The sequence below is a fragment of the Dendrobates tinctorius genome, unplaced genomic scaffold (genome assembly GCF_039654945.1).
Source record: "Dendrobates tinctorius isolate UK_male_01 unplaced genomic scaffold, ASM3965494v1 ptg000147l, whole genome shotgun sequence".
In the NCBI taxonomy this organism is placed as follows: Eukaryota; Metazoa; Chordata; class Amphibia; order Anura; family Dendrobatidae; genus Dendrobates; species Dendrobates tinctorius.
This window is the reverse complement of record NW_027361814.1, coordinates 12,204,298-12,231,170: the sequence shown is the minus strand read 5'-3', so window position 1 is coordinate 12,231,170 and position 26,873 is coordinate 12,204,298. Positions and strand designations below refer to the sequence as shown.

The following is a 26,873-nucleotide window of genomic DNA, read 5'->3' as shown; positions in this document are numbered from 1 at the left end:
CAAGATAAAGATCCCCAACTCACATCAGGACTACAAGATCCCAGGTACTTTCACCTGCATCACATCTAATGTGGTGTACTTAATTATTTGTACAAAATGTCCAACTGGGGGGCTGTATGTGGGTGAGACAGGGCAAAAGCTTAGAACAAGGATGAATTCTCAAAGTCACACAATAAGAGAAAAAAGAATAAATCTACCTGTGGCAAAACATTTGTTGTATGCCTGATCGCAGCAACATGGATATGAAATTACTTGTATTGAATGGTAACTTCACATCTCAGAGAGAGAGAAGAGTTTGGGAGTACAAGCTCATGATGACCTTTGACACTTTCAGGGCAGGAATGAATGTGTCACATGGATTTATGTCTTTTTACATCAATGAAGGAATTTGCTCCTAAGACCTTGTGGGGGCATCACATTACCAGACCCTAATCAGAGGACAATAAAACCTTCACTGCTTATCTCTGAACTGCTCTAATAGTTATGGCCATAACTGTCTATCACTCCCCTATAATGATAGCTCTTCTTCACGTCACTTGTCTTATCTATTGCATTTTTTCTCTGCTGTATTGTGCATAAATATGTGATTCTTCAGATTTTGTATTAGTCTATGCCTGATGAAGAGACCTGAGTAGTCTCGAAAGCTTGCAATTTGTTACCATCTTTTCAGTTAGCCAAAAATGTAGAATAATCTTTGTTGAATCTACAGTATACTTATATATTAGAGAAATGTAAACATCTCAATTCTCTTTTTATTCTTATTATCAGAACTGCTAACTTTCGAAGTAGAAGGGACATAGGGATTAATAAACCACCCACTGAAATTTAAAGAAAAATTACACATTACATAGAGGTAACATGACTGATATAAAAACATGAGGCAGCAGGGGACACATTATGCTGCTAAATAAGGTATTGTATCAGCTGCAGAGTGCAACACAAATCTCAATTCCCAATATAACAGGATCAGACATAATGCCTCTATAAGGCTACTTTCACACTTCCGTTGGGGACATTCCGGTGGTGTGCGGCGAAAAGCTGGAGTGCCGGAAGTGGCCATGAACGGATGCACCAGAGTGAGATGCGGCTGAAGTTCTGGCGCTTGTCACGGGGCATGAAGTCACGCAGTATGGGTTCAACTTATGGCGCCTGTCACGATGGAAGTAGAGCAATGCAGAACGGGGGAAGGAGAAGGAGAAGGAGAGGGGGAGAGGGAGAGAGAGAATCAATCCGGGCATGCGCAGAGGGCAAAAGCCTGAAAGCGGTGGCCGGATCAGGCGATACACTGATCCGGCGGCCGGAAGTCCTCATACGCTTTCATGCTGACACAGTGCCGGGAGCGCCGCATTTGCGCTTGTCCGTTTTTTTACGCCGGACGAAAAAACGTTACAGCATGCATTCTGTCCGGCAGCCGGACACCATATTAAAGCCGGATCCGGCAAAAACCATAACAAACGAAGGCACATGTGGCGCGATCCGGCGCATGTTATAATCAATGAGAAAAAACGCATCCGGCGGTAAAAAAAACCTGATCCGTTTTTTCACATACATGCCGGATTGCACCTGACGGCGAAAACCAGATGTGTGAAAGAGGCCTAACAGTCTTCAATATAATAGTGGAGGTGTGTATCGGCCTGCTGTGAGAGTGGCAGCCGCCGCTTGCAAAAACAGGCCTGCAAGGTCCGAGAACACTGAAGGACTTTGCGTGCTATTTGCTTTTTGGCCCCATCAGCGCTTCATAGTGTCTTTTGCCTGTCACGTGATCTCTCACGTGACTCTGACGTCACGCAAGGTCCTTCAGCGTTCTCGGACCTTGCAGGCCTGTTTTTGCAAGCGGCGGCTGCCGATCTCACAGCCGGCCGATACACACCTCCAGCTGCACGCCAGTCACCGGCCGGGACGGCGGCATGCTAGGAGGTAGTACCCTTTAGCTCCAGTAACCTTTTATACATTTGTGTCGGGGAATTTCTTTGGGAAAGGACCTGGCAATCCATCTGTATTCTGAAGACTTCTCTCCGTGCCTCACCAGTTTTTAGCTTCAGTAAAGGTAACAGATCTCTTCATGAGATATCTTTTTTCAACCAAGACACATTCAATTAGCGCAAGTTTATATAAGGTTTATTTATTATTATTATTATTTTTGTGGAGATAATCTGAGTGGTGTGTTGTCTTTATACTTGCTGCTTTGTGTTTTGTGGTTGTACGCTTTAGCGCCATTGGTATATACATATATATATTCAATATAATAGTACCTGAGATAATATATTTATAACAGTGACCAATGTAATAGCATCCGACATAATGCGTCTCTAACAGTGTCCTAAATATGATAGCAACCCGACTTAATCCCCCTATAACAGTGCCCAATATCATAGTATCAGACATAACGCCTCTATAACAGTGCCCAATATCATAGTATCAGACATAATGCCTCTATAACAGTGCCCAATATCATAGTATCAGACATAACGCCTCTATAACAGTGCCCAATATCATAGTATCAGACATAACGCCTCTATAACAGTGCCCAATATCATAGTATCAGACATAATGCCTCTATAACAGTGCCCAATATCATAGTATCAGACATAACGCCTCTATAACAGTGCCCAATATCATAGTATCAGACATAACGCCTCTATAACAGTGCCCAATATCATAGTATCAGACATAACGCCTCTATAACAGTGCCCAATATCATAGTATCAGACATAATGCCTCTATAACAGTGCCCAATATCATAGTATCAGACATAACCCTCTATAACAGTGCCCAATATCATAGTATCAGACATAATGCCTCTATAACAGTGCCCAATATCATAGTATCAGACATAACGCCTCTATAACAGTGCCCAATATCATAGTATCAGACATAACCCTCTATAACAGTGCCCAATATCATAGTATCAGACATAATGCCTCTATAACAGTGCCCAATATCATAGTATCAGACATAATGCCTCTATAACAGTGCCCAATATCATAGTATCAGACATAACCCTCTATAACAGTGCCCAATATCATAGTATCAGACATAATGCCTCTATAACAGTGCCCAATATCATAGTATCAGACATAACCCTCTATAACAGTGCCCAATATCATAGTATCAGACATAACCCTCTATAACAGTGCCCAATATCATAGTATCAGACATAACCCTCTATAACAGTGCCCAATATCATAGTATCAGACATAATGCCTCTATAACAGTGCCCAATATCATAGTATCAGACATAATGCCTCTATAACAGTGCCCAATATCATAGTATCAGACATAACCCTCTATAACAGTGCCCAATATCATAGTATCAGACATAACCCCTCTGTTAGTGCCCAATCAGTGTCCCACAGTGTGAGCCACCAATGCCCCTTACATAACCCAAAACAACACACCGTACTTTTTGCCGTCTAAGAGCTCATTTACATGGACCGTCCAATGACCACCAATCAGTGCACCTCTAGCAATCGGCGATCGGCCTTTTTACACAGGCAGACTGCAGTAAGCAACGCGAACTGAGCAATCTGTAATATAACAGTGCACAGAGGCCGCCATGGTTCCTGGTTACACAGGACGACGATCTTTTACACTACGTAAAATATAATTTCACCCAACAAACGGGCATTTTGTTCGTTCACCGGGTGACCGGCAGCCAGTTTGCATGGCAAGATAATCAAGAAATGGGAATTTGTAGTAGCAAATCTTTCAGTGTAAATTCAGCTTTAGTCTTTTGAAATTACTATCTATCAGCTCCACACAAGAGAATGAGCCCTCAGCAGAAGTAATGTGTGACAGGTCTCTTCTGTATGGAAAGGGATGATAAATGCCTATTTGTTGATCTTCATCTCCGTATAATGATGGTGTTGACCATATACAGTGGGTATGGAAAGTATTCAGACCCCTTTAAATTTTTCATTCTTTTTTTCATTGCAGCCATTTGGTAAATTCAAAAAGTTCATTTTTTTCTCATTAATGTACACTCTGCACCCCATTTTGACTGAAAAAAACAGAAATGTAGAAATTTTTGCAAATTTATTAAAAAAGAAAAGCTGAAATATCACATGGTCATAAGTATTCAGACCCTTTGCTCAGTATTGAGAAGCTCCCTTTAGAGCTAGTACAGCCATGAGTCTACTCCTTCATTGGAGTCCAGCTGTGTGTAATTAAACTGATAGGACTTGATTTGTAAAGGCACACACCTGTCTATATAAGACCTCACAGCTCACAGTGCATGTCAGACCAAATGAGAATCATGAGGTCAAAGGAACTGGCCAAGGAGCTCAGAGAGAGAATTGTGGCAAGGCACAGATCTGGCCAAGGCTACAAAAGAATTTAATCCTTAAATAGAAGAAGTTTGGGACCACCAGAATTCTTCCTAGACCTGGCCGTCCAGCCAAACTGAGCAATTGTGGGAGAGGAGCCTTGGTGGTAGGTAAAGAAGAACCCCAAGATCTCTGTGGCTGAGCTACACAGATGCAGTAGGGAGATTGGAGAAAGTTCCACAAAGTCAACTATCACTGCGGCCCTCTCCCAGTTGGGAATTTAATGGCAGAGTGGCCCGACGGAAGCTTTTCCCCAGTGCAAGACATACGAAAACCCGCATAGAGTTTGCTAAAAAACACATGAAGGACTCTCAGACTATGAGAAATAAGATTTTCTGAGATAGAACTTTTTGGTGATAATTCAAAGCGGTATGTGTGGAGAAAACCAGGCACTCCTCATCACCTGGACAATACAATCCCAACAGTAAAACATGGTGGTGGCAGCATCATGCTATGGGGGTGTTTCTCAGCTGCAGGGACAGGACGACTGGTTGCTATTGAAGGAAACATGAATGTGGCCAAGCACAGAGATATCTTGGATGAAAACCTCTTCCAGAGTGCTCTGGACCTCAGACTTGGCCAAAGGTTCACCTTCCAACAAGACAATGACCCGAAGCACACAGGTAAAATAACAACGGAGTGGCTTCAGAACAACTCTGTGACCATTCTTGACTGGCCCAGCCAGAGCCCTGACCTAAACCCAATTGAGCATCTCTGGAGAGACCTGAAAAATGGCTGTCCACCAACGTTCACCATCCAACCTGATGGAACTGGAGAGGATCTGCAAGGAAGAATGGCAGAGGATCCCCAAATCCAGGTGTGAAAAACTTGTTGCATCATTCCCAAGAAGACTTATGGCTGTACTACCTCAAAAGGTGCTTCTACTCAATACTGAGCAAAGGGTCTGAATACTTATTACCATGCGATATTTCAGTTTTTCTTTTTTAATAAATTTGCAAAAATTTCTACATTTCTGTTTTTTTCAGTCAAGATGGGGTGCAGAGTGTACATTAATGAGAAAGGAAATGAACTTTTTTGAATTTACCAAATGGCTGCAATGAAAAAAAAGAGTGAAAAATTTAAAGGGGTCTGAATACTTTCCGTACCCACTGTAAATATAATCCCATTCCCCACTACTGTCCTGCAAAACCATCTGCGGAATATAGGCTGTTGTAAATGGCTACGTCCACACCCTGTTCTACTGTTAGACAATACTGCATGTAGATTAATAATAATAATATAAGAGAATATTGGCGTTCTTAAATAAATACGCCAAAATGTTAGAAATATTATTGGGGTTCACTATTTGGGAAAAAGGTTGCAAGTTTGAAGCATTTTACCAACTTCTTTCACAATTCTGCAGCGATTTCGTAAATACATGTAATGCAGATGAAGGCTAATTCAACCCAGCCCAATTGTTGGTATTTTATTACATCTTTGTTGCAGTCCATATGTTTGTAATAATAGCAGCTATTTACACCACATTACATGGAAATCAGATTTATGGAGGGAAATTTCCATTTTGTCATTTCTCTGCCCGGATTCTAGAATGCAACTAATTTCATTGACTCACCAGGTGGTCCTGTAAACTACAGCATTTCTTTGTCTTCCTTTGTTTCTTTTCTGTTTATTCCTCATTGTATGGCTTGGAATTCATTTATTATGAGCCCTGCCGCCTATAAACCACCCATTGACTGGGAGGCGTCCCAAAAAGCATGAAAATGGAAACGTAGGACATAAATAGTAATCACCTGCTAAGAGGAATTACAGTAAAACTAATAAAAGAACTAAATTAAGATCAGCGAGTGTTGGACGATTGTTGTTTTAAGACACTTCGGTCATTTCCAGCATGTGTCTTCACCATATTATGTAATGGCGCATCTTTTGAATATGCTTTTACTTCCTGATCACTTGGACCCATAATCAATCTTAAAATGATTTGTTTCTGCATCATTAGTACTGTGGCTATTTTAGAGTGTTTCCATATTAATAGTATGGGTGTCCGTGTTTCTGCAGTGGGTGGAAAGAGTTGTAGGAAGAAAGCCAAAGTAACCACAACCTTCTCGGTGTCCAGTTCCATGGGAATCCGAGAGTTCTAACACCCGCTACTCAATGTTTCTCACCGGTCCCTGCTCCAGTACTGGCTGCCCTGCTGTACTGATCCGTCGTGCACCCCTGAGGACACTTTCTCTGACTTTATAGGCCCACTCAAGTGGCGGCACACAGCCATAGTTTTCAGGTGGTTGGCATGTGGTTGGCATGTAGGCCTCTACCTTGAATATTTCTGCTTTTCTTGACAAACTTCTTTAATGTTCTCTCCTGAAATACAAATCTCTGATATGGCACTTGACTTGTTACATTACAACAAGCGAATAGTTCTGCCATACTGCTCCAACACTCAACTCCGAGACATCTCCTAATTGAGACTCCTGACCCACTCGGCGACAAGTCACCTCTACTGTGCCATTATCTTAACCATGCTTTTCCAATCTCACTTCGAGTTGAGTTTTTGGCTTCCCGCTAGTTGCCGTCCAGTCTCTACAGCCTCCATTGCTGCCGCCTGTCCACCTCACTGCACTAACAACATTGGTCTGTGCTGTTCCATAATCTCTTTTCGAGGTGAGACATAACAGCCATAAGTGGCAGATGTGTCATACAAAATGTAGTAAGGTGCCATATCTGGTCCCACTGTATGAATTATGGCATTGCGACCCCTTATGGAGCATATGTTGTTATGTAGCCCTTGTTGGGTTGGGAGACATGATCAATACCATATAAGTAATTCAGGGCCAATCAAGTAATAGGAACACAAGAAGATTAGGGAGAAAATACCCATAGACCCTACAACATTCAAGACCATCATGTTTATAAAGATCTACAGATATCTAGAAATGAAGAGAACAACGTACTTCCTGCCACAGTATGCCAAGAGGCTCCGTTCACGGTTCCCTCCTCCTTGTTAAAATCCTCAGTGTGACATGCCCTCCGGCTGGAGTCCGTCATATGCCGATGAGTGGAAGCATAAGAATATGCCAGCCAGCGAAACACATGGTCATCAGGGGTTCCCGTATATTCTTGGGTCTTCCATAGAGAGCGCACCATGTCAAAGGGATAAGACACCACCAGCTCTCCTCCTTGCAGGTTTCCACCCAGAACAAAAGGGATCTTTTCCATCCATGTAATCAGGGCCCGAGTTTCTATAGCAACCTATATGCATAAACAGCGATAATTATAAAACCGTAACGTTCCATAAATACATTTTTCTACAAGTTATCGCATATCCTGACAATGTGATAAGGAACAATTTTTACTTTGATGGTACAGATTCCAAAAGTAAAAAAAAAAAATAATAAGCAGAACCTGGGAAATTACATGTCTTAAACACAAGGAAAGATTTATACTCAAAGAGTAACCATCAATTTAAAGGGGGTCTGTCACTTGCTCACAAAAATTGAGCTAAATACTTTGTAAAACTACCTGAGCTCTCCTAATACTGATGTTCTTTTATATTTTGGAGCAAGAGACAGGGCCTCATTGATTTTTATTTCATAGATCAATAGTACATATAAAAATAAGCAACTTTGTAATATATCTTATCGGAAAAATTGTCCTGCTTTCCCTCTCAATTGATGGGCAAAATCTGTTCTCCATAGAACTTTATGAGCACCAACTGTCATTTAAAATCTATTCTCCATAGAACTTTATGAGCACCAACTGTCATTTAAAATCTGTTCTCCATAGAACTTTATGAGCACCAACTGTGATTTAAAATCTGTTCTCCATAGAACTTTATGAGCACCAACTGTCATTTATAATCTGTTCTCCATATAACTTTATGAGCACCAACTGTCATTTCCTATCTTAGTAGACTGAAGACACGTTTTACCTGTGAATTGAGAATTTTGAGAAGGAATTCTTAGTCCAGGAGGAGAAAGATGCAGATTTTTCTGATAAGATAAATTACAATGTTTTTTTTTTATTTTCATGTGTACGATTAATTTATGGAAAAAATGATGATTACTCTTTAAGCCTAATATACATAGCCATTTAAGAGACAGTATGTGTTTTATGGACCTGGGATATGACATAGGGGCCAATCTTGTACTTAAATATGCATCCAAAAATTAGTATTTTCCATATTAACAGAGATATAGTAAGGTAACATGTTGCCCTAAGGTGGCACAATGCAGATACACATAGAGTTCCCACATGTCCATTCTACATGCTGTGCCAGATTCCATGTGTCACCATACATGGTTCATACCAATGGCAAATAAATTAGCGAGGAACCTTTGCCTTTCTTCACAGCTAAAAGACTTTCTATGTAAAATATGTCAGCTCTCTGGTGGGTTCTCCCAAAACGCGGTGGCCAAGTTCAACAACTTCAACAAGATCTGGCAAATATCTAATGTATATTGGAGTTTGCCGACCGTACTCCGATGGCAAATGTTATAAAGAGAAGGTTGGAGCAGGTTGGATTGAAATATGACCGATCTTTTGTTCCTGCACACATGTAAGGCGTTGGAAAGAATAGCGGCAAGTTGAAAGGAAAAGCTGTCGCCCAACTTCTATATAGGAATGGCCACCGTGACTCACCGTGGCATTCTCGTACTGAAACCAGTCAGGGATAGGGATGTGATTGTTAGGAACTCTGCGTATATTCCTAGGACGATCCTCTGACTCCCATAACAACGAGTTCAAGTCTGGAAAATTGTTATTTATATCAATCCCATCAGCTGTCCAACGACCTAAAGACCATCCACCCAATTCAGAGCCCTAAAATAAAAAAGACATTAAAAAGACATTACAGAAGTGACCCATCTTGCACGGAATCATCCGTTTCAAAACCACAAGTGAAGTGGTCAGAACGGTTCAGAAATTAGTATTTTTCCAATAAAGGAACTTAAGAGTCTCCTCAAAAAGTGAAAAAAACCTCTACAAAGTGTGGATGCCGATAACCCCAACGTTATTGATTGGAACTCCACCCAAGATTGAAAGTGAAGCTTTTTTCCCTCTGATTAATCAAGTATCCAGATATTACTGCTCACCAGTTCGGCAGCCTTCTCGTACCCATCTGGGTTGATGGATGGAAGGAAATGAATACGTGTGTTCGTGATAAGATGTCTAACACGCTTGTTGCCTGCCAGGTACTCTTGACACAAGAACTGCATCAACAACAGAAGAAGTTCCCGTCCTAAGGCTTCATTCCCATGAGCTCCAGCCATATATCGAAATTCAGGTTCAACTGGATAAATAGAAACAAAGACACCGCGCCAGCAGTTCGTGTTACACACGACACAAAACAGCAAATTAAATGCACTGGCCATCTTCATAAAGACGGCGCAATATCAGACCTATGAAATTCTTAAGCATGGAGAATTCCTATTATGTCATATATACTGCTACCAGATTTCACAAAACAAACTGCTATATTACATAGATCTTTAGGATCTTGTTAGGCTGGTGTACTTATGATGAAAATTCAGGTCAGAATGGTTGTATAATCTGCTTCTTAAAGTTTTTTCCTCCTTGCTAATAAAATGAGCATTTTATGGGTCCAGTTAGATTTGAACATCCTAATATCAGGATTGTACCGCTGTTCTGACAAAAATTTTCAAATAAGAACACCAGCCTCATCAGGTCTAAGATCTATTTAATAAAGTGTGCAGTTTACATTGGGAAATCTGGCAACAAATGGGTTTCAAGTAGGATAACTTACACTAGCTTTAGCGCCCAACCAGAGAAACACGCATTACATTACAGTATAATGCTGGACTTTTATGACTGCACGTACAGTACTGTGCAAAAGTTTAGGCAGGTGTGTAAAAATAAAAATGCTGCAAAATCAGAATGCATTAAAAAATAGAAGTGATAATAGTTTATTTTTATCAATTAACAAAATGCAAAGTGAACGAACGAAAGAGAAATCTAAATCAAAACAATATTTGGTGATTGCCCTTTGCCTTCAAAACAGCATCATCAATTCTTCTAGGTATGAATATTGAGTTTTTGCACGAATTCGACAGGGAAATTGTTCCAAACATCTTGGAGAATTGTACAAATTCTTCCGTCTCTCCTTGCATAATCGATGATGTTCATATCAAGGCTCTTTGAATTTTATTAATTGATATAAATAAAACGTATGAACATACACAATGTAAATGAGATTCAAGATTTCAAAGCGGGTGTCCCATCCTCTATAAGATATACATAGTTTCACAGCACGACACACGTCAGTCCTAGATCTATAACACAGACACAAGCAGAGAGAAGAAGATGTAACAGCACAGATGAGACATAAGGAATCATATGGAAAAAAAAACAAGATCCAGAGAAGAATTGACAACAATCTGAAACCTGTGGATGTCAACCATAACCAATTGTCAAAAAAAGGACTGTGAAAGAACGGTGCTGCAAGAAGATGAGTTTTTCCAATATAAATTCCTGCCTGTACATGGGAAGCATTTCACAAGCCATTCCGCAGGAGCCAAGATTGACAAATCCCTGCAGGGTGTGGAATAATTGCATGTGTACTTGCCATGCATTTCTTAGCTATTTAGCTCCTGAATGCCTGAAACGTGTACATTTGATCACCCTAATCCGCAGCTATGATTTGCCCCTGATGAAGCATTTGTGAAACGCGCGTTGGGTGTTTGGTGGGTGAGCTCCTCTGTCATTGATTACTTATATTTATATTTGCTTTGGGCTATTTATTTATTGCCATTTCTTGTCTAGACTCTGTGTATTACATGTCTGTATACTACTGAGTACTCATTCATGCATACTATTAATCTACATTTCATGTAATATATAACTATGTGATCTATACTGATTACTCTTGGGATTCCCATTATTGCTCACCCACCAATTTTTGCTTTTTGTCTGCATTGCCAGAATTACTTGCATTTCATTGCTTTTAGAATTTGTATTTTAAAAAAAAAGTCTATTATATATTCTTAGTCATTTCTATCACTACGTTTTGTCCTGGCACACAGTCCTTCTTCTTGGTTATATATATATTCTTGGTAATTTCTATCTCTACGTTTTGTCCTGGCACACAGTCATTCCTCTCGGTTATATATGTATTCTTGGTAATTTGTATCACTACGTTTTCTCCTGGCACACAGTCCTTCCTCTCGGTTATATATGTATTCTTGGTAATTTGTATCACTACGTTTTCTCCTGGCACACAGTCCTTCCTCTCGGTTATAAATGATTGGCCAAAGGTGTGGATTATAGAAGCCCAGGGAATTCCATCACCCCCCCCCCAATGCAGACACTCACAGAAGAGAAGATTGAAAGTGGACTTTCAATAATATATATATGAGTTAATAGATGGCGGAAGATATCCACCTGGTATCTAGTTGAAAGTCAGCATGCATATCTATTGCCATAATGGAACCATAGGGGATAGCTATGGCTATTCTTATCTCCTGCCCAAACAGGTAGTCTGGTATTAAAATCTAAAATGTATAATCCCCATCAGACACTTGGTGACTGCCTATCATAAGCTTCTAAAGTTATTCACATCATTTGGTTCTGTCAACAAGCATTTAATGGGTTTAATTGTGCAAAACTATACTCAGAAGATGCGCCTATCCTCGGCGCCCACAAGAACACACAACTGCACACAGACCACAGTCTCCGGATGTGACTGGGCCGGTCCATCAGACGGTTCTATGCATTTGGTCTATGGTTTCAGAACACCTTCATCCAGGTTTGATTTTAAAAGTCATTTTTTGATTTTCTTTTAACTGAAAAAGTAACTACACTTTTCTGAGCCTCACGGCTCGCCACCTCTGTTCTTAAAAAAAGGGAATTCCCATACACAAACTGCTTGGACATAGTGTATGTATCTTGCTGAGCAGCAGTTGAAAGCATCTCCTAAAGGAGCACAACACTACAGCATGGAGTTTTGAAGAGTACAAAGCAAAATAAAATAAAAAAGTACTGTATATTACAAAATACAGTAATGTCTGGAAAAAACTAAATGAAAATAAAGTGTAGGTAAGATTTTAGAGGTGTCTGATAACTCCAGGCCCCCATAGATCATTACTGATATTTAGCTAAGCTGTTCAGATTTAGTTTCTGGTGAAAAAAGTCCAAGAACATTTCAGAAGAACTAAAAATGCTTTACCGATTTCCTTGAGTTTGCCAAAGCTCTTAAAAACCAGACTTTATCCACCATCTATTGCCAACTCTCCCCTGGTGAAATGAACACATCAAAGCCAAAGGAGATGATAAGAGTGAGAGCAGTCATAGAACTGACAGGCGGGAAGGTGCAGGACATACATAGAGTGTGTTTATTCTCCTAACCAACTTCGTGCTCCCCGGGGTTATCCGACATCTCCATGGCGTACAGCTTGAGCCCCTCGTGGCTGCGGCCGATGTTATACACACGAGTGATGTTAGGACACATCTCATTCACCACTTTCATCAACTGCAAAAAAGAAAAATCAAAAAGCTACCGTGTAATACAAGTTAGAAGCATAAGTATTGGGTTTCCAACTGCATTGAATAAAGTAAGTGATGGTGAAACCCAACATGTTGTGGGGGCCTCAAAATAAGCCGGTGAAACCCAACATATTGTGGGGGCCTCAAAATAAGCCAGTGAAACCCAACATATTGTGGGGGCCTCAAAATAAGCCGGTGAAACCCAACATATTGTGGGGGCCTCAAAATAAGCCGGTGAAACCCAACATATTGTGGGGGCCTCAAAATAAGCCGGTGAAACCCAACATATTGTAGGGGCCTCAAAATAAGCCCGTGAAACCCAACATATTGTGGGGGCCTCAAAATAAGCTGTTGATGACACTAAAGAGATACACATCTTATTCAGCCATGGTAATGGAGGTCTATGTGTACAAGGCTCATTTATAAAAACACACGACTGTCCTCATGGTCAGTTTCAAAACCTTCTCCTTCCAGCAAAAAACAGCATTTACAGTTGGGTGCAAAAGTGGCGTAAGCTAGGATCCATAGCCAACACCAAACATTGCCAGCAACCGTTTGTTCTACGCCTATTTTTATCGCAAACATACAAGAAAGTTTGAGAAGCCCGAGAAAATCTGTGCAAAAATGAATCCAAAAAGTCCATGTCAGCACAATAACATGTCCATGTGCAAAAATCACTTCGCTTGAAGCTACAGAGTGTTAGCAGGGCAAGAGTTAAACATTAAAAAACATTTTTTTTACTTTTTTCTAATCATTTTGTCCAGTGTGAAAAGTTATGCAACTGATCACTTTATTAGGGGATTGTCTACACTTCTGCAAAAAAAATTACATGTAAGTGACTTCAACCCCTACTTTTCCCCCTCCATTTACCAGCCTTCAGCTTCTCTGATATCAGAATATTCTCATTTGGAGTACAGATGATGGCAGTGATGGGTCAGTGTCTGTCTCCTCCTCCTGAGTGTTGTGCCTATCTGAACAATCTTCTGCAGCAGCTTATCCCCAGCGTTAGTGAGACACGGGCTGAGCTGATCCATCACTGCCATCATCTGTACTCCAAATGAGTATATTCTGATATCAATGCAGCTAAAAGCAGGCAAATAGACTGAGGAAAGTAGGGGTTAAAGTCACTTACATGCAATTTTTTTTATAGGAATGAAGACAATTTCCTTAATAGTGATTTGCAAAGTTTCATAACTTTCCATGTTAGACAAAATTATAAGAAAAATAAAAGTTTTGTTACTCTTTAAAGGAAGTGAATAAACCAAAGAAGGGAATCAGGTTTTTTCTTGTAGCCTACCCTGTATAATGCGCAAACTACGGGGCCATTTATATGGATACACCTAAATAAAATGGGAATGGTTGGTGATATCGACTTCCTGTTTGTGGCACATTAGTATATGGGAGGGAGAAAACTTTTCAAGATGGGTGGTGACCATAGCGGCTATTTTGAAGTCGGCCATTTTGGATCCAACTTTATTTTTTTCAATGGGAAGAGGGTCATGTGACACATCAAACTTCTTGAGAATTTCACAAGAAAAACAATGGAGTGCTTGGTTTTAACATATAACGTATAAGTGGTAGAAAAAATTCTGGCCCATACCTGTCTCATTTCCTTGTAATTGTGATGTCGGAAATCCAGGTTGTCAGAAGTCGTCAGCTCGTTCCTTCTGTAATAATAATTATTGGGATCTAGGCATAAAATAATAGGGATAATATTACTAACTGTGAGACATTATATTGTTTTAACTCATAAGTCGCATTTTTAAAAGTTTCATGGAAAAAAGAAAATTTAATTAGAAATCCCATAAATTGAAAATCAAATTATTTGCAAATGACAATAGGGTCATTACACTGCAGTTATTGGCCAATACTAACCGCTGCTGCTTGTTACTGTCACGATCCATTTTTGGATCTGTGTCAGTGTGGGCTTCTCATATATAAACTTTTTTCCTTTCTGGCAATCAGCTGTTAATGTCATTTTTTGTCCCCGGTGGCCTCTGGTGTTACTACATGTTTTGTGAGTCTGTTATTGCTGGTGGTGACCACTCCCTCCTTCCTACATAAGGTCACCTGGTACACCAGCTGACTGTTGGTAATACAGGTCCTTTGAAAGCCAGCTGTTCTGAAGAGAGGAGCTATCTTGAGCAGTGGCGTTTGCAGCTTATCTGGAACAGTGGTTATTCTGCTGGAAGCTGTGTTCGGGTGCCTTACTCTGCGGTCTGGTGCATGACTGCAGAGAAAGCTAAGTGTTGGTTGTTTTTCCCTGTCTGTTATTTTCCTTGGTGTGTTATTAGTACAGCGGTGGGACCAGTGTCCACACTTGCCAGTTCCCTAGTAAGGGATAGGTGCAGGGCAAGTGAGGGACCAAGGTATTCTGTTCGGCGACCTGTATAGGGAATGTCAGGAGAGTTCAGGGCACTTCCTTAGGATAGTGCAGGAGGTGTCCATTTCCCCATTCCCTATTGCAGGGCCCACCGTTGTAATTGTGTCCCTGATGTCCCCTTGTTTGTCTTTGTTGGTTTTGTGACCGACAGATCATCGGGTCACGTCACGCAGGGCCAGTCACATCATGACAGTTACTATGCTGTGCAGCAGAAGTTGCCAATGGGACAGCCCCTTTTTCTGACATCACTTCCTGTCCTGCAGCTATTGGTTGATGTCACCACACTCTGACTTCCTGTCCTGCCCTCGTCCTGTATGTCCTGTGCCTTGTGGTAATACTGATGGCTCATCTTAGCTGTATTATTACTACAAAAAAATATTAACAAGCTCCTATGGATGGTATATAGACAACGTAGATGGCGACTTGACTATAATTAACTAACCTGGCAAAGGACATCCCAGTACTTCCATCCTCATGCATATGTTGCCTTCTTCATACCAAGAGCGTGGATTGATCCTAATATAGCGGCCGACCAAAGGCTCTAGAAACTCACTCAAAACGGGAATTTCCTTCTCGCTATTCCCTGTAAAGATCTGTAAAGACAGATAATATACACAATATTTCACAAAGCCACCACAGGCAACGTAATGCACATCCGCACCACGCAGGATTGGTTCAAATTATTGCATGGCCATGCGCATGCTGCCTAAGGCCTCATGCACACATCCATGTTGCACGTACATGTTGTGTCCGTTTTTTTTTCACGGATAGAACATGTACCTATTACAATCTGTCTGTTTTTTTATGTTGTCATGGATGAAAAGGGTGAATATAAGTCTATGGGTACGTGAAAAACACGTACAGCGCACGGATGGCATGAGTCAACAGTCCTTGTGATGTCCGTAACTAACATTGCAAAGCATAGGAGAAAATTTGTAATTTATTAATACACCCAAGCAAGAAAAAAAAAACACACTGATAACACACTGATGGGAAAAATGGACACTGATGACACTGGTACAACAAAAATGGGAGCTGTGTCATCAGTTTTTCATGGACCCATAGACTTTTATTGGCCTTTTTCATCAGTGATACTGGAAAAAAAAACACGGACATGTGACTAGCCCCATAGACTATAGATTATAATGGGTACATATGGTATTTGTGAAAAACACGGATAGAACATGCACGTGCAACACAGAAATCTGATTGAGCCTTACTAAACAGAAAATAATTAATTCAATGAAACTGTATAATTTTAGTTTATAGCCCCACTGGGGTTTCTCTAAATTCCATTGGAGCAGGCAGCAGCACTGTGTCGCTACGGTCTTTGCACTGTTTATTACCGGGCGGCATGAGTTTCGACTGGTGGGGGAACAGAAGAACATAATGACTGTTCCAGAATCAGTGGAGCAACGATAAATGCTCGTTTTAAATTTAAAACCAGTGAAAGATTCTCTTTATTAGATATTTCATATCCTTCACTGCATTTATAAAAATAAATAAAAATAAAATAAATCCGGGACCAACCCGCCACTACCGTACCGGCCAACTCTCCCTACTCTCTCAACTCTCCCATCAGCAATCTGCTGGATTGTAGACAAAGTCTCGGTGTGTTATAAAGACATTGTCCCTTCCCTGCTGAAGTATAAAACCTGATCACACGCTGGGAAACATAAGCAATTATGACTTTTCGGGGTTGCACTTCACAAGTTTCTTAATTAGCTGCTTGAGGTAAGTGAAGGATCATACATCTCAGCTAATTGCCGCCCGTTATATGTATTTCATATGTGTTGGGGGTTTTCATGGCTGACCTGGCAACCCTGTTTACCCATCTGTAAATCTTTTCAGGATATAAGGTTTCTGCCCTTAAAAATTTCTAATAAAACCAACAGTAATGAAGGTTTATGGAAATAGTCCTGCTTCCAGATGAAACTTGGCCGGATTGTGGATTTTCTGAGATCTTTTTAAAAATTCAATTTAGCATTTTTATGTCATAACATTAACCACTTCTGTATATGAGAGAACTAACATTAATAGATAAGTGTAGCGTAAAGCAATGAAAGGTAGATAAAAAGATAGACAGAGAGATAGATAATAGATAGATAGATAGATAGATAGATAGATAGATAGATAGATAGATGGATAGATCCATCTATCTATCTTACCAAGAAGAATCATTTCAGAACTTTAATGTTGCCCACAATCTGTACAAATCCAATGGCAAATAAACTGAAATATTTTTGGTGCAAAAATAAAAAACTAAAATAATGCATTTGCATAAGTAAGCACAGTCTTACTCTAATACTTTGTTCTAGTCCCATTTGAATTTATGACAGCATTCAGTCTTTTTGGGGTAGGAGTCTATCAGCATGGATCATCTGGAATTGGTAGTCTTTGCCCACTCTTCATTGCAGTAGCTTCAAAACTGTCAGATTGTGAGGGCTCTTCCTGTTTACAGCGCTCTCTTCAGATCAACAACATAGATTTTTCAACTGGATTCATGTCTGGGCTCTGGCCCAAACTATTTGGAAACTTTGATCTTCCTCTGGTGCAGTCATTCTCTTGCTGATTTGGAGATATGTGTGGGGTCATTGTCATGCTGAAAGGTGAATTTCATCTTCAGTTTCTTAGCAGAGGCCTGAAGGTTTTGCTTAAAAAATTTACTATTTTGAAATGTTCACAATTCGTTCTACCTTTACTAAAGCCCCAGTTTGAGCTGCTGAGAAACAGTCCCAAAGCATAATGCTGCCTCTACCAAACTTCACTGTGGGTATAGTGTTCTCGTGATGATGCACATTGTTGGCTTTCCGTAAAAGATGCCTTTTGGAAATATGGCCAAAAAGTTCCACCTTGGTCTCATCAAACATAAAACATTTTCCCACATGCTTTTGACAGACTTAATGTAGTCAAAACATAGAGAGGCTTGGATGTTTTTCTTCATAAGAAACGGCTTCAGTATTGCCACTCTACCACCAAGGACCATTAAATGAAGAATACTGAAAATTGTTGTCACATACACTACACAACCAGTACTTACCAGAAACTCCCACAGATCCTTTAATGTTGCTGTAGGCATCTTGGCAGCTTCCTGGACCGAATACTTCTTGTCTTTTCATCAATTTTTGAGGCATATCCACCTCTAATTAATGTCACTATTGTGCCAAATTTAATCCACTTCTTGATGACCGTTTTCACAGTGTTCTATTATACATCTAATGCCTTGGAAAAAAATGTTGCACCCTTCCTATGGTTGATAACAATCAACAATGAGATCCTTTTGCTGTGTTGTAAGCTGTTTACAGACCATGGCTTTTGCTATAAAATGCCACTTCGAAAATGACAGGAGAATCCTATTAGAACAGCGAGACTTTATATGGAGTTAATCAGATTCACTGTAAATTATGGCAGCCGTGTTCTGACTAGTATTTATGAGTTAAAGGTAAATGCAGTACAATCTTCAGTTATCATGTTATAGAGCAGAGGTTGAGCAGATTGATATATAGTTTTGTGAGAAAAGACTCAATATAATCTGTTTTAATTGTTTAAACCTTTGCTCTTTCTGGTCCAGTGGGCGGAGCTATCAGTGACAGCTTTCCTTGAAGAAGTGTGCATGCAGAGAGAGCTGTCAGTCACTCATAAGACCAAACATCCCAGCAAGATCAGAGGTGTAAATGATAAAAACACAGGTTATCTTTTCTCACAAAACTATATATCAATCTGCTCAGCTGCCCCAGCTCTATAACATGGTGCCTACATATTAGACTGTATTTTCATGGCGATAGATCCCCTTTAAATTTGATTGGCTATTTCTGTATACAAACAAATCCCCAATTATAAGAGGATGTTCTCACTTATGCCACCACATCATTTTAGTTTTGTTATTTTCATTTTATCCTTCAAATTAATTTCTGTTTATTTCTCAAAGGATATGAACAGAATATGGGAGTTAAGGATCCGGCATGTCCAATTTCGGACTGCCAATTCTTTTTTTTTTTTTTAAATAAGCTGTCGCTCAAGGAGCACTTGCTGACATCTATCTAATGTGCATGGGGTGTAATGGCGCACAAATTGTCCAATTATATAGATTCTTTTGTAACAATACCAAATGGGCCCACAAATTTGTCCATTTGTCCTTCTCATCTCAGTCCGTCTGTTTCCCCCTTCTAAAATAATAAGTATACTCACCTTGTGTGTTGGTGCCATACCAGCGGCGTCAGCATTGACTTTCCCAGGGCTCGCATGACATTAGTGTGTCATGCAATCCCTGAGGCCAATCAGAGTCCGCTTCACTCCCTCCACCTTTGGACAAAATAACATACGTCTGGAGAAAATCAGAGGTGCTGCTCTCTAACTTTCTCCGGATGTATGTGATATGGGCAAAGGCAAGGAGAGAGAAGTATCCGCTGATTGGCCACAGGGATCGAGTGACGCAACAATGCCATGTGAGCCCTGGGAAAGTCAATGCTGACACCACTGGAATGTCATCGGCACCAGTGATGAGCATGTTATCATTTTACTGGGGGGCAGACACACGGAGAGAGAGAGCGTTGTCCAAGGCATTTTAATAAATACAGAAAATTATAGTGTACCGATAAATAAAAATTAGAGCTGTGTGTATTGAATTGAGGTAAATCAAGATTGCTTAGAATTTCACCAAAAATTTGGATTTGCTGAGACCCTAAGTTTTTTTTGCATTTCAATTTTTCTTGAATGATTCACTTGGGCTGAAAATGGGTTATAAAATAAAGTGAAAACATTGTACTCATTAAGCTCCTCACCTGTCCTTGTGCCACAACTTCCTGTCTGGGCCTTTACTGGCTTCTTCCTCCCTACGGAATCGGTTTTCTCTTACGGCTTCACTGTTTGGCGACGACAGTATTGACTAGGACCCAAGTGACGTCATGATATTGTGGGGTGACGCACATCATGGTGTGTGTATTGGAGAAGGACAAAGTAAATATGACTGAAGATGGAAGAGAAGACGGGGGTTGGAGGCAGGAAGAGAGCCAGCGGAGGTCTCGGCAGGGACAGGTAAAAGGCAAAATGAGTATAATTTTTATTATTTTTTAACTTCCCCGTTCGTTACCTTCTGGGTTATGGAGAGACCTTGGAGCATAATAAATAGCTTTTACCAGCAATTTAATGTGAGTCGAAAAAATTCAGAATGAATAAAATTTCCCACCGAATTTGAGCGAATCTGGCAAAGCAAAGTTTGGTAGAGTCACTGATCTCTATTTAAAACATAAAAAAAGCTTCTCTTACCAGATCTCCAGTTTCATTTTTTGCAAAGACCCAGCTGTGACTGTCATTGCTGACCATGACTCGATAAGAGGTGACCCAGTCACTCCTAGGGTGAGAAAATTCATCAGAAGACATGGAGAAAAACCAATAGATACAAGATGGGTTATAAAGCTTCTACGAAGAGTTAGATATAAGCATTCACACAGGAAACATTGCTAGAAATGCAGCAGGATCCTTCATTGTCTTTGATAGAGGACAACTTCTACAATTATAGAAGGCTCGCAAAGTTCTTTCCAAAGGAGTTTGATGAGGCTGGGATGGCCACGGACAGCAGAGGACCCCTGTGCAAGAACAGAACATGGATCCTTTGCTCTCCGATATCGTGTCATCCTTCTTATAACAATTTTCTAGGAATTGTGAGCTATGAAATTCATTAGCTCAGTTCTAGTAAACTATTTGAAACTATTTTGATGGTGGCAGCCGTGGGCCACGTAGCCTTCTGAGACCTTGTGCACAGGTCACACATCTGGTGTAACAGCCCATGCAATGCGATTTGGTTAAGCTCCGGGCTCTGTGTGGCCAGACAGGTTCTTCCACACCAAACTCCCCCAGCCATATCTTTATGAACATTGCTCTTAGCACTGGGCACAGTCATGGGGAACAGAAGAGGGCCTTCTCCAAACTGTTTCCACAAAGATGGAAGTGTTAGGAACGGGGGAACGCACTAAATAAAAATACATAATAAAGTGCGTTCGCCGTTCGGGGTCCACCGCGCAGTAGGTGTTACACCGCTGCTAGGTAATGACAGAGGAGCAATATGGCAGTATAATGCGCACGGGTTCAACTTCACCCGAAGTGCGCAGAGCGGGCAACAAAAACATACAAAAGGCTGAACCTGTTAGAGACACAGGCCTCAGGTAAATGCACACACGGTATCAGGTCACAGGAGCAGTACCTAAAACAGAGGAGCTGCGTCCCTCTAGACCTACCATGTGTGCGGCGTCGCTACTGCAAGCGTCAAGAAGGGCTGCAACTGCAGCGCGGCGTAGGACACTGCCGCTCAACGACAAAGCTAGAAAGCAAGCGCAATGTCGGACGCTAGCGTATAGGTGCGGTGTGCACAGTGGCCTAAGGCTTGCCACTGACTGGCGCTGACTGCTAAACTAATTCCCTATCCACATGCGTAATATCAGAGGAAAGGGGTTTTATAATGAGTCAGTCACCAGAATCATACATCCGTCACCATTCACACATAGCAAGTATAGTCTATACTAGCGCATGGCGGAACGGCCATGAGCGCTTTTTATAGCTGTGTGGGACCTTCCAGATCTCCGAGATGGACCAATGAGATCTGGAACAGGACCTGGACACATGACTCCCGATCTCCAATGGAAGATCGTCTCGTGAGCATGCCCAGTAGGAGCACAGAGGGACTTAGTCTCTGGAGTGGTCTGCTGCCAAGTAATCTCCTCTGCAGTAGAAAGACAGGAGGAGACCGCAGAATGTGAGATTCTGGATTCCTGCAGAGCAGACGCAGAAACCTGACGCCTAACAGGAAGATACAAATGTCCACAGTGTCTTAGTATGTTGAAACATTATGATTTTCCTTCACAGGAACTAAGGAGCCTGAAAAACATCCCTATAGTATTATCCCTCCTCTCCTAAGCTGTACAGCGGGCACAATGCAGTAAGGGGGGTAAACGTTCTCCTGGCATTCACCAAACCCAGACTCATCCATGAGACGCCAGATAGAGAAGCATAATCCATAACTGCATAGAACATGTTTTCTCCAGAGTCCAGTGGTGTCAGCTTTACACCACTCAATCTGACACTCAGCATAGTGCTTGGTGATGTAAGGCTGCATGCAACTGCTCGGCCATGAAGCTCCCGGCGGGGGCGAAGTGTTTGTGCTGATGTTAGTGAAACATGGACGAGGGACAGCCACAGGACGAGGGGTACAACAGCAATCAGCAGACACGCACAAAGATTAGATAATATAAATATTTACTAACCAGTTTATAAAAAACAAAGGGAAGGATGGTAGGTAAACGGCGCATACGTAACAAATGCAACAACAGTTCCTCTCAATAATACCTACTAAGAGTATACCCAGGTACAGTTAAACAGAATTAATAGTTATATGCGAGCAAAATACTACGCGATTAACCCTTTCTATGCATAAATCAACAAAATGACAGTGTTCTGTCAGTACTTTAGTAATCGTCTATTCAAAGCAGTTTTCAAGTGTCTCTTACAGAAGAGGTTCTTGTCAGGAATGGTAGCTCCATACCTGAGCAGGCCCCTCGTGCTTCTGGGCGGGCTCTGTCTGTTCGGTGGGGCACCCGTCACCCTTAGTTTATTATTGTTCACCTTAGTTCATGCCGTTGCACGGCGGTTCTTTGGTTCTGGTGTGTTTACCGTGTCTGCTGTCTGTGTGTCCGGTCACCAGCCATTGTGTAGCTTTCCGCATGGGAAGAGCTCTATTCCGCCTTGCTAGGACCAGTAGGTGAAAAGTATACCCTGCTCTCAAGGGTGCGCGTCAGGGTGACGGCTAGTACCAAGTGTGACTGACACACTGTTCTTGCTGGATAGCAGTTGGTTATTTCACCATCACCCAGCATAACGGCCTTTTCTCCTAACTATACCTCTATAAGGCTATTTATATATGGGAATAAATATTGATATGTACAGAGGGGGCGAGGGGTCGGCTGTTATACACCAGGAGCGAGGGGTCGGATGTTATACATCAGGAGCGAAGGGTTGGATGTTATGCACCAGGGGCAAGGGGTCAGATGTTATATACCAGGGGCAAGGGGTCAGATGTTAAACACCATGGTCGAGGGGTCGGATGTTATACACCAGGAGTGAAGGGTCGGATGTTATACACCAGGAGCGAAGGGTCGGGTGTAATACACCAGGGGCGAGGGGCCAGATGTTATACACCAGGGGCAAGGGGTCGGATGTTATACACCAGGAGCGAGGGGTCGGATGTTATACACCAGGAGCGAGGGGTCGGATGATATACACCAGGGGCGAGGGGTCGGATGTTATACACCAGGCGCGAAGGGTCGGATGTTATACACCAGGCGCGAGGGGCCAGATGTTATACACCAGGGGCGAGGGGTCGGATGTTATACACCTGGAGTGAGGCGTCGGATGTTATACACCAGAAGTGAGGGGTCGGATGTTATACACCAGAAGCGAAGGGTCGGATGTTATACACCAGGCGCGAAGGGTCGGATGTTGTACACCAGGCGCGAGGGGCCAGATGTTATACACCAGGGGCGAGGGGTCGGATGTTATACACCTGGAGTGAGGCGTCGGATGTTATACACCAGAAGTGAGGGGTCGGATGTTATACACCTGGAGTGAGGCGTCGGATGTTATACACCAGAAGCGAGGGGTCGGATGTTATACACCAGGGGCGAGGGGTCGGATTTTATACACCAGGGGCAAGGGGTCGGATGTTATACACCAGGAGCGAAGGGTCGGATGTTATACACCAGGGGCGAGGGGTCGGATGTTATACACAAGGGGCGAGGGTCAGATGTTATACACCAGGAGCAAAGGGTCGGATGCTATACACCAGGGGCAAGGGGTCGGATGTTATATACCAGGAGCGAAGGGTCGAATGTTATACACCAGGGGCGAGGGGCCAGATGTTATACACCAGGGGCGAGGGGTCGGATGTTATACACCAGGAGTGAGGGGTCGGATGTTATACACCAGGAGCGAGGGGTTGGATGTTATACACCAGGGGCAAGGGGTCGGATGTTATACACCAGGAGCGAAGGGTCAGATGTTATACACCAGGGGCGAGGGGTTGGATGTTATACACCAGGGGCGAGGGGTCAGATGTTATACACCAGGGGCAAGGGGTCAGATGTTATATACCAGGAGCGAAGGGTCTGATGTTATACACCAGGGGCGAGGGGTCGGATGTTATACACCAGGAGCAAAGGGCCCGATGTTATACACCAGGGGTGAGGGGTCCGATGTTATATACCAGGAGCGAAGGGCCAGATGTTATACACCAGGGGCAAGGGGTCGGATGTTATACACCAGGGGCGAGGGGTCGGATGTTATACACCAGGGGCGAGGGGTTGGATGTTATACACCAGGGGCGAGGGGTCGGATGTTATACACCAGGAGTGAGGCGTCGGATGTTATACACCAGAAGCGAGGGGTCGGATGTTATACACCAGGGGCGAGGGCTCGGATGTTATACACCAGGGGCGAGGGCTCGGATGTTATACACCAGGAGCGAAGGGTCGGATGTTATACACCAGGGGCGAGGGGTCGGATGTTATACACCAGGGGCGAGGGTCAGATGCTATACACCAGGAGCAAAGGGTCGGATGTTATACACCAGGGGCAAGGGGTCGGATGTTATATACCAGGAGCGAAGGGTCGGATGTTATACACCAGGGGCGAGGGGCCAGATGTTATACATCAGGGGTGAGGGGTCGGATGTTATACACCAGGAGTGAGGCATCGGATGTTATACACCAGGAGCGAGGGGTCGGATGTTATACACCAGGGGCGAGGAGCTGGATGTTATACATCGGGAGCGAGGGGCTGGATATTATACACTGGGGCAAGTGGCCGGATGTTATACACCAGGGGTGAGTGGCTGAATGTTATACACCGGAGTTGAGGGGTTGGATGTTGTATACCGGGGGCGAGGGGCCGGATGTTACACTGAATACAGAGTGTAGAAAAGTAAGGAAATTATAGGTGAAATCACAGGAAGATTTTTTTTCTTTCTTCTTCAGTCAGAATTTCCTGTGTCATGGCAGATCAGGGCGCAGGACCAGTATTGGGCATGTGTGTGTTTTCTCATTTGTGTGTCACATCTCCAGTCTGTTGTACAGAAACAGCCGGTGCCTTGTAAATAGAAAATGTGAGAGAGACAGATCGCTCCCCCGTGACACCTGCTCTCCCCCTCACTATCCCCAAAGCAGAACACTGCAGAGCATTTGAAAGGAAAGCATCATTAAATAATGAGCTGCTCACAGCAGGCGAAGGGTTAACATGGAGCAGGAATATTTTCACTGGACAATTAGCTACTTGTGTGAATGTGGCAAATTTTGTTGCACATAAGAATAATGATGAAACCTAGTTATCCTGCAATTGTATCAGACTTTTGCAAAGACAGTGATTCCTGATAAACCATACTGAATTATAATTAAGATTTTGCTTTTTTTTTTTGCATTAGATAAAAAATGGGCCCCGCATGACTAGTACTGCAGTACTTTTTTGGTAGCCCAAGTCCTATCAAAGGTCGATGTCCTTTGTGTGTGAGCTCTAGTGACCGCAAAAACAAAACCAACAGTGATAATTGCAAGAAATGTATGTATAAGGAGCACCATAAAAAGATATGTGACACGTGTGACAAATAATTACCGTACAAAAACCTTGGACCCCACGCGACTAGTAGTATAAGTACTTTAACTGAAGATTAAAAGCTGGTCCTTATCGGAAACCCTCTCTATAGATATCCAGAGTATTTATGTTTCCTATTTCACTTTTTCTCATTTCGGCATATTGTGTCAATGATGTTGTAGTTGGTATTACCAGTCCATGATCATTAAGCGTTCTCAGTATGACCAAATTGCATTTTACCCAGTTGGGTGCATTACAATTCTTTGACTATGGCCGTGACTGAATGCAGTGAGCAGATTTCCCATTTTATTTAGGTGTATCCATATAAAAGGCCCACCCAAAAAAGTTTGCCTCATCACTGAACATAATCTTCTGTATAAACTGAGGGTCCTGCTCCAATTTTTGTTTTGCCCATTCTGCAAATTCAGCGCGCCGATCTGGGTCACCAACCATTCCCATTTTATTTAGGTGTATCCATATAAATGGCCCACCCTGTATATTAAAAAAATGTATTAAAAAAAGTACTCGAACACATTTTTCGAACATGCCAAAGACACTTGGTTGTCACCCGAGCATGCTCAGATAACACTTTACCCAGCACGCTCGCTCATCACTAGTCAGTGGCGAACCTAAAAGAGAGGATGCCCCATTGCAAAGGTCAAAACTGGACCAACCGGGACTGGAAACTTTCACCCCAAGGGCACTACGATAGCGCCATGTCTGCCGCTTATGTCCTTTAATGTCATACTTTAACTTATCTTCCAAAGACAGTCAAAATTTGAATGAGCTTTTTGTAAATAAAATATGTAAAATATTTAGTAAAGTAATGTAAAAATGTTCCTGAAGCGAGAAATCAGTATTTACTTATCATATCTGGCAACACTTCAGAGTTTTTCACTTTTGGCACGTAAGAACCTGAGCAATGCTGAAGGGTTTCCAGGTGTGGTCTATGTTGTGTGAGCGTCAGAGAAGGACACTAATGTCCCCGTATGACCAGATGCTTTGTAAATATGATAGTCGTCTTCTCCAGCTGTAGACTGCGGCTACCAGTAGACTATTTATCTCACCACCAAAAATCGTTG

At 42.1% G+C, this 26,873-nt stretch overlaps 1 protein-coding gene across 2 annotated transcripts in view; it reads right to left on the bottom strand.

The window, feature by feature from the left end:
* Positions 1-26,873, bottom strand: part of CPXM2 (carboxypeptidase X, M14 family member 2) — a 122,189-nt gene that overhangs the window by 20,920 nt on the left and 74,396 nt on the right. For both annotated transcript variants that reach the window (XM_073546430.1, XM_073546429.1), the window contains exons 6-12: positions 20,428-20,512; positions 15,605-15,755; positions 14,380-14,468; positions 12,642-12,765; positions 9,374-9,570; positions 8,922-9,101; positions 7,235-7,532 (exon numbers count right to left, since the gene is read on the bottom strand). In XM_073546430.1, the coding sequence (XP_073402531.1) occupies positions 7,235-7,532; positions 8,922-9,101; positions 9,374-9,570; positions 12,642-12,765; positions 14,380-14,468; positions 15,605-15,755; positions 20,428-20,512 (1,124 nt within the window). The remainder of the gene's footprint in view (positions 1-7,234; positions 7,533-8,921; positions 9,102-9,373; positions 9,571-12,641; positions 12,766-14,379; positions 14,469-15,604; positions 15,756-20,427; positions 20,513-26,873) is intronic.